This window comes from Perna viridis, chromosome 12 (genome assembly GCF_037379345.1).
Source record: "Perna viridis isolate PV_CMFRI_1.1 ecotype Kerala chromosome 12, ASM3737934v1, whole genome shotgun sequence".
NCBI classification, from domain to species: Eukaryota; Metazoa; Mollusca; class Bivalvia; order Mytilida; family Mytilidae; genus Perna; species Perna viridis.
This window is the reverse complement of record NC_142456.1, coordinates 27,229,437-27,246,216: the sequence shown is the minus strand read 5'-3', so window position 1 is coordinate 27,246,216 and position 16,780 is coordinate 27,229,437. Positions and strand designations below refer to the sequence as shown.

Here is a 16,780-nt window from a genome sequence, read left to right as displayed (position 1 = left end):
GATCCTGCATTGCGACTGAATGGAACGAAGTAAATTCTATTTGTATCCTAACTAGGAGCATGGATCAGGTTCACCGGTAGGATAAACTATGTCTATTCTGTATCTAAATGATAATAAGTCCGAATCGTACATCTGTTTTAATCTTTCGCGAAATATTAAAATGTACGCACGAAATAATAAATTGTGCGCAAAGTCTTGCCCACGAAATTCTATTCTAAACCACTTGTAATAACAAGTAATGACAGAGAAATGTTCTCAACGAGTAAGATCCATATTTCATGTTTTTCCGTTGTATAAGATTATAGTATCGTCACTCTTTCAGAGTCTTACAAGATTGTCCACTAGTGAAAAAAGACGTTTCCCCTAATAGTTCTCGTGATAATCCCTTCAACCCACCATGCACGAACATGGCGCGTAACTTCTTAATTAAATATGGGTGTTGGAGAAAAAAAACAGATGAAGAAGATGTAGTCAAAACATTAGAGAAAGGAAAGTCCTGACCCCTTAACTTACCGTTCCACGTGCTTGAACTCATTCGTGTCAATTCCACTTAAAGTCGCGTGCGCATTAATATTTCGTGCGCATGATTTATTACTTTATTCGCACGATTTAACACTTTTAAAATGGTATATTGTGCGCACGACTTAGCTTTTCGTGTTCACGATTTTGCATTTCGTGCGCACAATTTAATATTTCGTGGGCATGTTTTAAATATTTCATGCGCACGACTTAGTTATTATATATTTTTTTGCATGGCACTTACAAGGCTCCGTAGATAAATATCGTCAACAAATACATTTTTGTTTTGCAATTAGTGATCAAGAACGATAACAATTTTAAAGTGATATTGCCCAATTATCTTGACAAGTCGATCCACTGACATTAAACATTCTGTAATACGATAACTGGTTACCAATTAACAGTTTGCCTTTGATTTTACTGAATAAAAATAACGATTTATTTTATCACAAAATTGCACTGAATTAAAGAGGATAATCGCACTCTTCTCTCATTACCATAGCTTTGAAATGAAATCGTTAAGTAGTTAATTGCTATCGTTGTATCTACCCTACCAATGCGCCAAGTATTTTCTGTTATGTGTTTATGTATTTCCAGACACCTGTGACGTGAAATATATCATTTTAAAGTGTTTTGTTGATTTGTTAAATCTTGTGTTCAGGTACTCAATTCATATAATCAGTTTAATATATTTGAGGAAAGAAGTTCCTTATTTTTAACAGATAATACTAAATACATTGGTTTGTAACAATTTTTGACTCAGTTTATTATAGTGTAAACTAGCTCGAACAGTTAGTTCGTATAACTTGTTCAAATCAAAGGAATATTTTTATAATTTAATTAAAAATGGATTAAAGTCCAAATATTATAATCGATTTTAACCAAACTGTTATTTCGTTTGGAATTGTGGATGTTTAACCAATCTACGTTTATGACGTCACAATGCAAAACCAGGATATACAAAATAACTTGGTTTTCTGAAAGATGTCTGCCCAACCAGAAGGCTTTTTACAGGTCAAGTTAGATAATCTGCGGATTAAAGCATTTTTAAGCATATGACAGTGGAAATGCGTCAAAAATTGATTTTCTACCTATATTTTTATTTCAGTTTTATATTACTGACATATAATATACCGTTTATATTTTTAATGGTTAATTGATAACGTCTCATCCCAAATATATTTAAATTCAGTTAAATATTTGTACATCCATGATTTTTCCATCTCTTTTAAAGATAATGATCATTTGATTTTTAAAGTGATTGTTTAAATCATACCTTGTATTGGAAAACACGTCAGCCAATTAAAACAAACATTCGATAATCAATCAAATACTCTACGACTCTAATGAAGTTCATTCAATCTGTCAGTGTTTTTTGTAACATAATCAATCTTCTATATTCTGAATGTCTTCAATTGTACAACTTTTTTTACGTTCTCATAAAGACAATTTATGAAAATATCAAATAGAGAAATAATGATGTCAAACCTTATACAAAACCAGTTTTTCCTAGAAATACTGCAAATATTTTTACTCGGATGGTTACGATCCGCTCAAGGACAATGGGATTTCCAAACGTTTGCAGTCCACAACGACAAAATAATATCTTCGAGTGACACTGTTGTCGGAAAAAGAACAATCAGGTCTAGTGTCATGTGTGCAAACCTGTGTGTCGAAAGAGATAACTGTTGTTCAGCGACATATAAACAAGATACATTGGAATGCATGTTAGACTCGTGCTGTAACCCGACCATGGAAAATTCAACACCGACAAGTGTTATGCTTAAACCATTCAATGCAGGTAATACGTTAGAAGTATCAATTATAATAAATACCGTTTGGTATGTTGGTCAACAAACAGTTCATAAAACTACATTTAGCACCTACATTTACTTTAACACATTTATATTATTATCTGTTTTTAATTATTTTTATCGCTTTTTTCCGTACAGAATTCAAGATCATGTTAGTCGAGGCCGATGTACTCATAACTGTTTAATGCAAAATTAAGTTATAGCTTGGAAACATTGAGATTCCTAATTTCAGTCCGTCAAGAAAGTTTCCCGTACAAAATCAGTATTTTCATATCTTCATCACTAAAAAGCGACAGGAGGTGGGAAATAGCGACATGATTTTTAAATATATCTATGTAACAACTTCGTCCTCTAACAGGTTACATTTGCCTTATATTAACCACTCCCAAGATTATTTGAATTATTTAACTTTTTAGGTGTTATACGATAGTGCATGTGTTCCTTTTTCTATTCCATACGTCTTTGTTGTTACATATATTTGTTATTCGCCTCCCGTCTAGTCCCTACGACCGAAAATTTGTGCCTCCTTATATTCTTTTATCACGATTTATTTTTATTTATTTTTATTTAGTTTCTTTTTTATCATTCATATAATCGGTTAACTGAACTACTTCACATGCAGGTAATATTATAATTATATATTAGCAGTATGCTTATCATTTCACATTCGATCATCTATCAAATATTCGGATGACGAAAAAGTAAAATCTCGCAACAATATTACCATATAGAGAACAATAAACAATTACTTATTTTTAAATATACACGAGGAGACAGGAACATCTTGCCTTTATTAACTTTTTTATGTTTATGGTGTAAAGAACTTCACAGTCCATAAAGAAACCCGTCTGCCTTTAGCTGTTGTTTTTTTCTCACTGTTTGGTGAAGTTGTTTTCTCTTTGATACATTCAAATTTCTTTTCTTCTCTATGTAATTCTAAATGGTGTATACGAATATAACACCGATCATCAACCAGGTGACGGCAAAACCTGTGCATACCGAACCCTGTCTAAAGTAGATACTTTTTATATATTTTTTTTAAATTCAGTCTGAATGTATTTTGAACCTGGGTAAACCGATTCCCATATAAATTGGACAATTTCTTAAGTCCAAAAAGGATTCGGAACATTCAGGTTTTTTCCTGTATTAAGTGCCTGTGATTTATCAAATGCATGTGTTGCTTTTCGAATATATTATAGAGGTACTTGTCTTTATATTACTATTAGAAATAGTATATAAAAGTAAAAAAAGATGGTATTTCAATAATCAATACAAGTTAGCTTCAAAAGCAATACAAAATCAAACTTCTGTAATAAAAATTAAGATACTGATAACTTTCTCCATGGGATAAAATATCATTCAGATTGCTTGAACCTAAAATGCTTAAGTAATTTTTGCGGATAGATTAAACCGATAAACACGTTTTAAATTGATGATACTAGACGGAAATGTATTGCGTTTGTTATCAGATTTAGTCACGAATTTTCCGTTCCGTCAAAGTTTTAGAAAATAAAATACATTCTAAACCTACCTTGCTTTTAGGTTTAACAGCAGATAACCGTTTTGTTCTGACATTTTTTAATCAGTGTGAAGACCTTTGGTATTGGCATTTCCACAGTTTTGAAGTTTGATGAAGAGGCTTTCTTAAAGTAACGGAGAAACGCGGTTTATGGAAAAAAATAATTTGAATCAATAAAACCGTAAGAAACCAAGCACAAACCTGTAGCTTGACGTTTTGCCAATACGATACGGATTTCTTATATTCTTACTTCCGTGCTCACAAATTGATTTGGTCTATTACTATTTCAATTAAACTAATTTCATCTGTCAAGTCATCTTACGATTAGAGTTTTTGTCTTCCGGTAACAACTAGTCAAGTAAACCTTGCCCGGGAATATCTGACTGGCGGATATTGTTTTACCTTAACTTTTCTAAACATCATATGCATTTTTTCTACATTGTTGACATATTTGTTTTCAATGAGTAATCAAGATTAAAGCGGTAATCAAAATAATGTAATCCAGGGACAAAGATCAGACATGGAAAACAGACATACACAACAAAGAACATAAGTAACTGAAATCATACATACAAAGTAACAAAAGCAAATGAGCAACTCGGACTCAACTAAAACTGGGAGAATGGACTAGGTGCACCGGTAGGATAAGCGTCCTCTGCTTTTCTAGAAACACCCGCCGAGTTGCTCATGAAATGTCAAGTCCGGGGTAGACGAAAGAGGAAAGGAAAACTATGACACATTGAACATATCATTTTTCATGGCGCAGATGGATATACCGTAACGACCATAAAACTTCTGTAGTGATGACTTCAATATTGTAGTAGCATAACCCTGTTCCAGAAGCCTATTTGTTAGAGTTCTAGCGCGATACAAAAAGTCTGCGTAGTTTCGGCAAGATCTGGCATAACGTATGAGTTGTGATATGAACACTCCATACGCAGGAGCCGAAGGGATGCTGCCACAGATGAAAGGAAAATTGACAATTCTGAATGAAAAGTCATCACGTTTGTCTTAAAGTTTGGTCAATAGTTTTCCTTTACCATCGATTTCTAAGTGTAGGTCAAGATATGAGGCTGACTTCACAGTGTCTGTTCTTCAAGTTAAATTATGTAACGAGTACCATTTATAATTGAACACTTAGGGTTATACATTTATAGTTATCATTCAGAGAAAACTTAAGTAGAAATATAGGAAATATTTCTATTTTAACGACAGATCAACCTTTTTTAGTGATTTTTAAAAAGGATTTAATTTTTATTCGAGTACAAATGAAGGTACACGCAACAATAGAGTGTACACAAACCCCTTTAAATTTAAGAAACTGCTTATTTGGAAATAAAACAATAACATACGACATCACAGTGACATCGTGTGCCATAATTACTGTCATGTAAATACAGATTTTGAATAGTGAAATATTGCCTTCGATTGTCCCAAAGACTCAATACAACTTATTTTAATTAAGAATTCTAGGACAAGTAAACTCAAAGAGACCAATTAAATGCGATTGTTTACTTTTGCTTATTCGTTAATGACACACCATTCCTGTCTATTACGTAATTATTCAATTTCTTGCACGAATCGACTGGTTTAGTACTGTTGAAATGTTTTGAAATATGTAATGATAAAGCTAATTGTTCCAAAAGCCTTTAAGTACTCATAATTGGTAAGGGAGTGGGTAAATAGTAAGTTTTAGTAAATTTGATTGAACCTCTGATATTATATACATTCTATTGTTTTCCATTAAATAGGCATACCCTGTACACGCACATTTAAAAATAAAATGATTTTCAATAATTATAATTTGTATTTAATAATTTATCGTGAATAGAATGTATTGATGTGAGAATTTTCTTTTTAGATAAGTTGCTCTTATTACAGTTGGTAAAGAATATACTATACTCGGCGTCACATAAATAACATACTGTTAAAATTTGAATAAAAATATTTTCTACGACTTTATTGACACCTACCGTCGTTTAAATTGTCTTAAACGACTTGCTCATTCGTTTGGGCAAACGGCATCTCCCTAAACATTGAATCGTTAAATTCCGGTCAGATTTTAATTCTCGGTGCCAATATTTACATTGTAAAAAGTCGGCCATGTTTACAGTGATCGGGTTGCTAGGAGATGTTGTTTACGTTTAAATGGTTTGTCCAAAAACTGAAGAACCCAGAATGCATTTCGGCGTTATTTCGGATATCTCGGATTTTTTTACGCGAACAACGTACAATACCGAGAAGTTAATCAAGCAGACGATTGTCACCGGAGTTCGACGGGAACTTACGAACTTCGTTTGTAAACAAATCGTCCCGTAGAAACCAACATGGCGGATATTAGTATGAGATTTCCCCGTAAGGATTTGTTACGCATGATTTAAGCTAAAAGCGACTTGTTCAGGGAGAAGCAGTTTGGCTAAACGAATGAGCAAGTCATTTAAGACAATTTAAACGACAATAGGTCTCAATAAAGTCGTAGAAAATATTTTTATTCAAATTTTAACAGTATGTTATTTATGTGACGCCGAGTATAGGAATGATTCGTAGAGTCGATAGTTAATGTACAAAGTATTATTGTCGCTTATTCACATGAAGACAACACAAAAATAACCAATTGAATCACAAAAAGGTTACCTTAGGTAAATTTAGATAATTAATCGCCTTCGCAGATGACATTCTCACTGTCCCTGTATATATACAACGACTGGATGTTCAAGGCATAATCACTTCCAGGTCAAATGGCTATCAGTCTATGTAGTACCATAAAAAACACTGAACCTACAATTATGCATTGCAAATGGATTATCAGAGTGTGCATTGATCCAAAGTGGTCAAAATAAAATTCAGATTGTATACTTTAAAATCATGCTTAGAATTCATTCATAAGGCAGTCCTCGACGTTAGCCACTAGCCCGAAGCCCGGGGCTAGTAAAATCAGCCTCGGGCTAGTACAGTTTAAATGTCCGTAGCCCGACCGGGCTAGTCAGATTCGAGTTGTGAAAGTGTAAGATTAAAGTGTTTCAATGACCTACAGTACGTTGTCGTGTTTACATTCTGTCCGAAATATAATTACAAAGTTACGACAATGTCACTATTGTTTATTTTTGTCATTATTTACTTTCGCGACCTTTTGTCCTTTCGTGTCAAATCATTCCGAGTTAAACCTGACGATATCTGCGAACCGGGCGTTAATTAAAAACAGCAATTTGCCGCAACGTTTATTTTATGTTAGATTTACTATAAAAAACGATGATTAAAAGTAAAACTAAATAAAAACTAATCGATTTATATAATAAAATCTTTCACAAATACTTGTAGGACAACATAATATTTAGCTGTCAAATTAAAATTACCGTGGTTCTTATTTTGATTTGAGGGTCGTTGTTGTTCGTCGATAGTTTTCGGTATTGAAATTTTAGCGATGTCAATCGAACTCCTCAGATAATTTGCATGTCTTTTTCTGAATTTTTCGGGCTATTAGTTTTGAGTTTGGGCTACCAAAAATTCAAACTTGCTAGCCCAAAGGGCTACTAGATAAAAAAATTGAAAGCAAGGACTGGTAAGGTGCATGAATATTGTGTAGTAGTGTGAGTAATTTGTCTACATGGTGCCAGTTGACTTAATAACGTTGGAACAAAGTGGCTTTTTAGTATAACTGTACGATTTACGGTTTTAAAGTTCTAGTGACCAACCGAATCGTTTCATTTCAAGTCGCAAATCACGTAAGCAGGGAAACCGCAAATCTTTTCGAACATTGTCAAATAGTACTGCGGTCTGATTCTGAATAATATCAGCTTTCGCTTTGTGTACCTATATCGGTTTAAGATATTAAGTATTTTTAAAATTAAAATCAAAGAGTTCAACATCATTTTTCTACAACAATAAGCTTATTTTAGATACGTTTGAGTTCGATCCCAGTTCTTCCCTTTTATTTCAAATGTTTGCTATTTGACGATTATTTGGGCGTAAAAATTCAAACGATCGATATAAATTGATTCAGTACATGAGTATTTTGATTTTAATTCTTTAAAATGTAATGTTTTAACATGTTTCATGTTCGTAGTCTACCGTAACCACTTTGAACTTGTCTATATAGTTTACAATAACCAAAAAATGTGAAGATACTTACCATAATTTAAATTTCAACGTGAAGTAATTCAATTTGTGTAACTTGTTAGTGCTTTGCAAATGATTTGATTTCTTATAAGTACATACCAATAAAAATGTAAACACGGAAAACGAAATGGAGATGATCTATCTGCACTATGTAGACAACTTGATAAAAAAAAAATTACATGTAAAAGCTTTATATAAACGAGTGCAAACTTTGAGTAAAATCCTGTAAGCGTCTAATTAAATGTTTTTTTTTCAATCCGCGAAGACGTGAAGAAAGCTATCTGAAGATATCATGTATCATTTGTAGATAAAAACGTCATATCGGTTTAAAGAGTAATCAAGGGAACCAAGGTTATAGCGGTAACCAAAAGAATGTAATCCAGGGACAAAGACCAGACATGGAAAACATACACAACAAAGAACATAAGTAACTGAAATCATATATACAAAGTAACAAAAGCAAATGAGCAACTCCGACTCCGCTAGAAACGGGGAGCATGGACCAGGTGCTACGATAGGGTAAGCGTCCTCTGCCAAATAATCGGCAACTTATTACATGACACTGAAAATATGCAACTTGGTTTAAACGACTTCAGAGCGTTTTCGTTGGCGGCGGTGCGTTTTTCGCAATTGACTAAAGACTTTTCAACGTATCCTCGACGTGTTTTCCAAACAAAATATATTCATGAATTAAACCTTACAAAACTAAAGATATGTATCTTTTTATGAGCAACTCAGTGGGTGTTTGTAGAAAAATAGAAGAAGCTTACCCTACCGGTGCACCTCGTCTGTGCTCCTGGTTTTTAGTGGAGTCCGGATTGCTGATTCAGTTTTGTTTCTTTGTACGTGTTCTTTTGGTCAATTTATGCAATGATAGTGGGTTATAATATGTCATATATAAAACAATTACGATAAAAAAGGAATATATGTAAATTGCTTTTATTGAAGGGTCACAATTTAGATGGGACAAAACTTTTTGGTTTTGAAATAATTTTGAATCATTTCCTTATTAAGATAAAATATCTAAGACTCACGAATTGATCTTAGTATACTCATTAACTAAATATTAAAACGACTTTGAAATTGGCTGGACAAATATCGGACAGAAAATATATCTAGTCTGAAAACAGAAATTAAACTTCCGGTTAGAAAAAACACAGCATGGAGAAAGTGGAAGGGGCTGCTTCTTTTCAAGCATCAAAAGTTTGTACCCTAACATACCTCCGTCATTTTAATACGGAAATCTTTTTTTTTTTTCAATATATTACAAGAAAATGTACAAATACTAAATTTAAAATATTCAATAAGCTCGTAAAAAGCTCATCGAATATTGTTCAAATAAGGTATGTATAAAGACATGAAATGAAAAAAAAAAAGCAATTATTGTCATGAAACAAATCAAGTTCATATCACAATGTTTTATTTTTATTTAATTTATTTTTTTTTTATTATGATATATTAAAAATGTATTTCGCCATTTCACTCTATTTTGATACAATCGATAACTTCATATACATTACAAGCTAGGTAAAGAAACGTGATTATTATCCATGCCCCCTTTTAATGTTCAATTCCGAACGAAAAGTCACATTGTAATAAGTTGATATTTTAACTTTGGTTATAGAATTACAGTTCTTCCTGAAAAATACCTACTGAATATTTATAAATATAAATTAAAAACTGTTCTACTCACGCCAAACACATCCATATTGACAGAACCCCTAATCATAGAAGTTTGATTAGGTAAAATATCATATACTTCACGTTTAAAAGCTGGTTGTATATAGTGTACATGATACCCACCTTTCCGTCCGTACGACTGTTATACTTTTTAATTACTTCTTTGTCCGTTTGATTGATATTAATAAATCTTTCAGGTTATGTTTTGCACGACTTTTGATTCGAATGGTTTTGAAATCTTGGTGGACTCTTACATTAAATCATCAAAAAGATATAGAGGGCATTCATGTGTACCACAATTACCCCTATTACGCTGGATATATATATATAAACGTCTCAGAATGTGACGACTCTATTCGCTACACTGCTCCATCGGATCAAATTGATACAGGGAAAATACATAAACGTATAGAAAGGTCTGAAAACTTCCCAACGATGTTAGAACTGTCAAATTTGCAATGCAAATTTTTGGTCGCTCCCTCCGCGGGATTCGAACTCGTACCGTTGTGACATCTATGGCAACACCGCCTGCACTAAGTGCAGCGCCCTAGACCACTCGGCCAGCTAGGCTATATAAAAATATAGCTTTCGCTGGCCGGGTCATTCCTCCTCGTAGGATTAATCTAGGGCTGTAACTTAGTACACGATGTATGGTAGTACGGGACATATACTACTGTATATATATTTTGTTTATCTCGCTAAGAATTATTCCATTATGCGGGTCTTTTTTATTGTTGTTTTTGCTTCTAATTGGTACATATACTCTTCAACATTCAAAACGCCTTTGAATATAATATCTCTAGTTATAATTGTGTTACAGCTTTACAGGTAGACCATGTAGATTGCAGTTGTCTTCCACCCGGATCCGGAAGTGGAGTTTACATCATTAATCCGTCGAGTTTCAACAGAATCAACGTTTATTGTGACATGGATACATCCTCTGGGGGATGGACTGTAAGTTATATTGTTACAGGATTGTATAATATAGAAAGGAATAAAATATACCTACAAACGTTACCCAAAAGTGCTTCTTCATTTAAGATTTTGTTCTGGTAAGAAAAATGATTTCCTTTGAGGAAATTTTAAGTGAAAGAGTTTCCTCAAAGGAAATTTTAATGTGATTTATTTCTTAAAGTAAAAATTTTTTTCTTTGAGGAAATTTCAATATGATGTTTTTCCTTGAGGAAAAACATTTTCCTTGAGGAAAAACATTTTCCTTTAGGAAAAACATTTTCCTTTGAGGAAACTGCAATTGAGTAAATTTCCTTAAAGTAAAACTTTTTCCTTTAAGGAAATTCTTGTTTTTGAATGTCCTCAAAGGAAATCTGATGTGTAATTTTTTCTCAAGGGAAATGATATTTCCTTAAAGAAAATGAGATTTCTTCAGAGGAAATTTGGTTTTAAATGCTTACTGTGTTTAGATGGTAAGCAAAGTAAGAATACAACTCATGTAATTTTTTTACTAGGATGTTAGTGCATCATCTCTGACAAAAAAATTTTTCGCTGCCACTTAAAATGGCCAAGACCATGTTTGCACTCCCCGGAATTGCAAACTTGTCCCGGAGACTGTTACTAGATACTACATGCAACTCGACTGTTGCTTCTTGAAAAGCTGATGTTGCTTACCGGACTGGTGCATTGTTATCAGTTTACCGGGTTTTGTTGGATTCTAAATTTACAAACTAACTTTGTTTCGTTGTACGTGTTAATTTGGTTATGTTTATATTCGCTGTCTATTATCCTTGTCTATTAGTTATCCTTGGATTATGACCTTTTTGAATATCGTTTGAATTTAGGTTCCATTGATTGTTTTTTTTTTCACTCTTATGTGACAGAAATAACAATCTGTACTAGTTTTGTAAGTACATTTGTAATAGATCATTCAGACATGTAGTTTGACAAATCCAGTGGACATTTCTTATCAATGGTATGCACTCTTTGGAACAAAAAACAAAACCAAATATACGATTGAATATTTTTTTCTATTAAAAAGTGCATGAACTCAAGACATATGGTAAAGATCATTTTAATGCTCTATTTATATTTGGTGTTTACAATTTCTTATAATATCAATCTGTCCGTGGACTTAATAATTATAAATCAAATATAAAACATTATCGGGATAATACATGCTAAAATCATTATAAGATACGATATCGACACACAAGGCTATCAAACCACAACGGGTGATATAGGTTGAGTGTAGATACGTATATTATAACTATACTTCAAGTGTTCCGAGAAGTGATGCGATATAGCGTAAGCTATACATGTATACGGTGTGACATAGAGTATGCTATATAGGTTAAATGATTTTAAATTCAAACAACCACTTAAAAGTGTATACCAAAAATGTATATTTTAGTCTATCATATATTATCGTGTTCATGTCTTGTCCATTAATAAATGTAAAGACTCAAATCTAGAGAAGGTAAAATTTCCTTCAGAGTTATTGTTGCTTCTTTAAATATTTGATTTACGTTGTCTATCTTCATTTAATACAGTTTAGATGATTACCTCCTCTTTTAGTACTTTACAGTGAGTAAACGCCTTTGATCGAGTTAATTTGGGATTATTTTATAAGTTTATTGAACAACCGAACTTGTCTCCCAGCCGTATAGTTCCAAAATACACTGTACTCGTGTTCTTTTATAGTTGCAAACGACCACCTCTGTGGTCTGGTTATAGCGTGTTCATCTTGAATGGGAGCGATTGCTGGATTTCATTGCTCCTCCATTTAGCTAATTGAAAATAATGTAACGACTGACAGAAAAATGCATGTGTCTAGATGGTGTGAAATGTCCACCTGCGCCCGGAAGTATTTAGCGTGTACAATCCAGGATATGTTTAATTAATCATACGTTTTCGTCTGAAAATGCTTGAATTATCTGTGGTATAACTGAAGCCGTTAACAACAGTCAATCAGAATTACTACAAAACACGCTTATTCCATTGTCCATATTCCAACGTTTTGTGAAAGGGAAACCAAGGGGAACCGGGATTCGAACGGCAATAAAAACACATAGGGATAGCTACTAGACATGGGATATATACACACAAAATTTGTTTCAGTTTTTATGTCTTTTCTGTGTTCCTTGATCCTCTTATTCATTAAATTGTTGTAACTGCTTTCTAGACTAGATGAAGGTAACTCTTTTATTTCGTGGTTGACACTTAAGTGTGCCTGTTTTAAAACAAATGTTTGTATAATACATGTAATATCTAGATGACTTTTAAAACTGCTTCATGTGCTTTTAGAAATTTCTAATTAAACGATAAAGAACGTAATTTATAATTTTGTCATTTAAGTTAGTCCAGCGTCGGCAAGATGGAAGCGAAAATTTTTACAGAAATTGGACAGATTATAAGACTGGGTTTGGAGATATAACCGGCGAACATTGGCTAGGTAAATTATTCTACGTTTTAGCTCCTGGGTTTATGTCAGCTTCTGTCATCTCTTTACGTCCTTTTCACAATTTGTTTAATTACACGAAATCCTCTACATTGATTAAAAAAAAAATTGGCACGAAGGGTGAAGGGTAGAGCTTCTACAAAAGAATTATTTTTGGTTTCATTTCACCGAACAGAATGGCTGCTACCGGCTATTGATCGAAGCTTCTGTTTGACCGTTTGATGATCCCTATGCCCTTTACAAACGATTCACAGTTGGCTCAGCGGGTAGCTGTGGCAAGTCAAATTGACATTGAATCCCTTTGGAAAAACACATTTTGGCCAATATCTTTAGTTTCACAGGGTAGAAATCATAAAAGAGATACCTTATATGTGTGATAAAACTTTGTTTCCATTTGGTTAAACAAGATGACTGTCAGATGCTTCACTGAGACTGACATTATAGCTGATCTGATACGGAAGAAAGAATATCGTTTAGCTAAATCCTTTAACCTCAGTTTCCGCTGTATATATGATATTCTATCTTTAAGTCGGCCTCATATCTTGACGTACACTCAGAAATCGATGGTGAAGAAAAACTACTGACCAAAACTAAACGACAAACGTGATGACTTTTCCTTGAGAATTGTTAACTTTCCTTTCATTTGTGGCAACATCCCTTCAGCACCTGCGTATGGAGTTTTCATATCACAACTCATACATTATGCCAGAGCTTGCCGTAACTACGCAAACGTTTTGTATCGCGTGCGGGTGTTTCTAGAAAAGCAGAGGACGCTAACCCTACCGGTGCACCTGGTCCATGCTTTCAGTTTTCAGTGGAGTCCGAGTTGCTTATTTACTTTTGTTACTTTGTATGTATTTTTTTAGTTACTTTATGTTCTTTGTTGTGTGTCTGTTTTCGATGTCTGGTATTGGTCTCTGTATTACATCTTTTGATTTCCGATAGAATCTTGGTTCTCTTGATTACTCTTTCTTTTAACACAAAAATAATCGAGTTAAAGTTATATTGAGGTTCTTGTATGTTTTGTCTTTTAATTTTTTTTATCTTGCATTCGTTTTTGTTCATACAGGGAACGACAATTTACACATACTGACTAACAGGAGAGCATATACTGTTCGATTTGATCTGGAGGATTTTACAGGTGATACTGCTTATGCTGAATACACAGTTTTCATTGTAGCACATGAAGCATCAAAATACCGTATGACTAATGGGGGATACTCTGGTACGGCGGGTAAGTTCGTAGTCTGCGAAATGAGGATATTCTGACGCAGTTGGTTCGTTCAATGTGGTCTGGCAAATTAAGTTATTCTGACGGGATAAAGGAATTCAAAATAATTTGATAAATTTGAAAATTTGGCAGGACGAGTAGGTCCAATATCGTCTGACAAATGTGATGTTATGGTGAGGCCGTTTCAATGTACAACATTTGAAAACAACTGATTAGTGACTCCATACACAATCCAAACATCATCTTATTTCACTTATGTAAATGAAATCCTTTCTTTGATAAATTTTGTTTTGTGAAGCAATGGAGTCACCATAAAATTTAGTTTTTGTAAGGACGTTATTTATAATACGTTTTCATATATTCTTTATACGTTTGTAAGTTGGTTTACATATAATTACCATAGATAGTATATGTATTTTGATTTCTTTTTAGTATTATACCCGATTGATTAAGTGTCATTCATTATATAAGAGAAGCCATGGTTAAAGAAAGAGTTTTGTGACAAATATCTAAAATAATTGAAATGATTTGAATTCTATAAAATATGTAACCTTGATAATAGAGCCTCTATTCATGTCTCTTAGTTATATATACTTTCGTGTTGAGCATGTATCAAAATATGTTCTTATTACACGTAGCATATATTTGTATTTCAGATCAACATGACATTCAACCATTATATTTTATTTCGTAAATGTTCCTCGAAACCATTTCGAAAATTTATAAAATTTGTATTGTTATAAGAAGTTTGGTAAAATGCCTATAGAACTTCAAAAATTCAAAACATCATATAACGTGACAAAATTACGAATGTTTCATTTCAGGCGATTCCTTTGCAGCAAATAACAATTACATGTTTACCACGCAAGATCAAGACAATGATATTAAAAAAGACAATTGTGCCATATTGTGGCAAGGAGGCTGGTGGTATAAATGGTGTGGAGGTTCGAATATAAATGGACCGTACAAACCGGCGGGCACAAGAGGGTACACGTCAGTTTACTGGGGCTCATGGAAGGGTACTACCACACTTAAAAAGGTGGAAATGAAAATAAGACCTACGGTTTAATAAACTTTAAATCAAATTGTTTATTGTTTAATTTTATTTCTTTATACGTTATAGTGTATAGTCTCCGAAGTTTTGTCATCCCGGCGATATTTTTACCTTGTATTTCTCATTAATCATACATTTTACACATATACTTACCGCTTCAAATATCAAGCATTGACGAAGGACTGACTATATGTCATATTTATCTTGTTGAATAACTTGAATAGACAACTTTATTAAAGAGAAATATTCTGATCCGAATTTCCGTAATGCATCTTGGGATGACCGTGACGGCCGTTACGGTTATCCGCTTTACCCCAGTGAAAGGGAGTGTGTACCCTTAGCCTAGCTAACAAACGACCGGCCAGGTCCACTTCAAAATAGGAAAAAAAACCAAATGAATTCATTTCCAAATATCAAACAAACTTTTTTTACCTATCAAAATATCCTGACTTCTTTGATGTATCAGTAGGTTTTGAAATGTTTAAATATACATATTTTGTTTCTCATTACTAAAATGAGAAATCATACCTTTAACTAACTCTAGAGTGCATGGGTTTGAGCCCCAGTAGACAATCGGAACTACTAGGTTATTGACGCTACACTAGAGAGTAACCTCGGATGCAGAAAGAATAGTTTCATCTTGAAGTTAGCATTTGCCGGAATGTGTATAGCAATACACGTTAATCAGTTGAAAGTAGTTTTATCCTCAAAGTGGTGCTAAAAATAGTTGATATAACTAGAAATAAAGAATAATAAATAACCCTGTACGAATTTTGGCGCGAAGCGCGAAGCTAAGAAAAGATATGTTAAAAATTCATCCAGGTAAACTATTATATTGGTAACAACAGTCTTTAAAGTTGATAGTTTTTGTATTTTCACCAAGCACGTGGCATAGCGGTGATATAGGGATGAGTCATTGGCTCGGAACAGAATAATGTGTACGACGTGACGTGCTTAATAAATTGCGGGCTAAATTTTGGCTCTGTGCGTGAGTTATTACAATATACAGCGTATCGGTCAACTACAAGGAAAGGTCTGTTCGATTGATGAAAATTCCTGTCTTTAAATGTATGGCACATTTACCATAGGATGGATAACCACAACATTACTAATCTATTTATAGGACATTTAGTATAATTATTGACATAACATAGCTGTTAGTGAAAACCTTGTCAATCACAATTATATACCATTTTGGTTAATTCTAAATATGTTCATTAATAAACTGTCCATAAAATCCCTTTCTCCATAACTTCATTCAGCAACAAATAACATTTCTAAAACATTAAGGCGGTAGATACACATGTAAGCATATAAAATAAAATATCTAAATATCTTTTCATTCTTTAAAAGAAATTAGATAATAAATTAAAAACTACTTTTTAGAACTATGATGCTATAGACACAGATCTGTAGCATTACGTGGAGTATAAAT

At 33.2% G+C, this 16,780-nt stretch overlaps 1 protein-coding gene across 1 annotated transcript; it reads left to right on the top strand.

Annotated features, from left to right (window-relative positions):
* The first annotated feature begins 1,877 nt into the window (after positions 1–1,877).
* On the top strand, positions 1,878–15,376 carry LOC148601881 (fibrinogen-like protein A). The gene is made up of 5 exons (XM_088554920.1): positions 1,878–2,320; positions 10,469–10,602; positions 12,958–13,054; positions 14,130–14,294; positions 15,116–15,376. The coding sequence occupies exons 1-5, from the start codon at positions 1,972–1,974 to the stop codon at positions 15,358–15,360; spliced, it is 990 nt and encodes a 329-aa protein (XP_088411046.1). The 5' UTR covers positions 1,878–1,971; the 3' UTR covers positions 15,361–15,376.
* Positions 15,377–16,780: the final 1,404 nt, after the last annotated feature.

Coding starts and splice junctions, on each gene's coding strand:
- LOC148601881 (XM_088554920.1), top strand. CDS start 1,972: ATGAAAATATCAAATAGAGAAATAATGATGTCAAACCTTATACAAAAC. Junction 2,321..10,468: donor GCTTAAACCATTCAATGCAG/GTAATACGTTAG, acceptor ATTGTGTTACAG/CTTTACAGGTAGACCATGTA. Junction 10,603..12,957: donor CATCCTCTGGGGGATGGACT/GTAAGTTATATT, acceptor TTGTCATTTAAG/TTAGTCCAGCGTCGGCAAGA.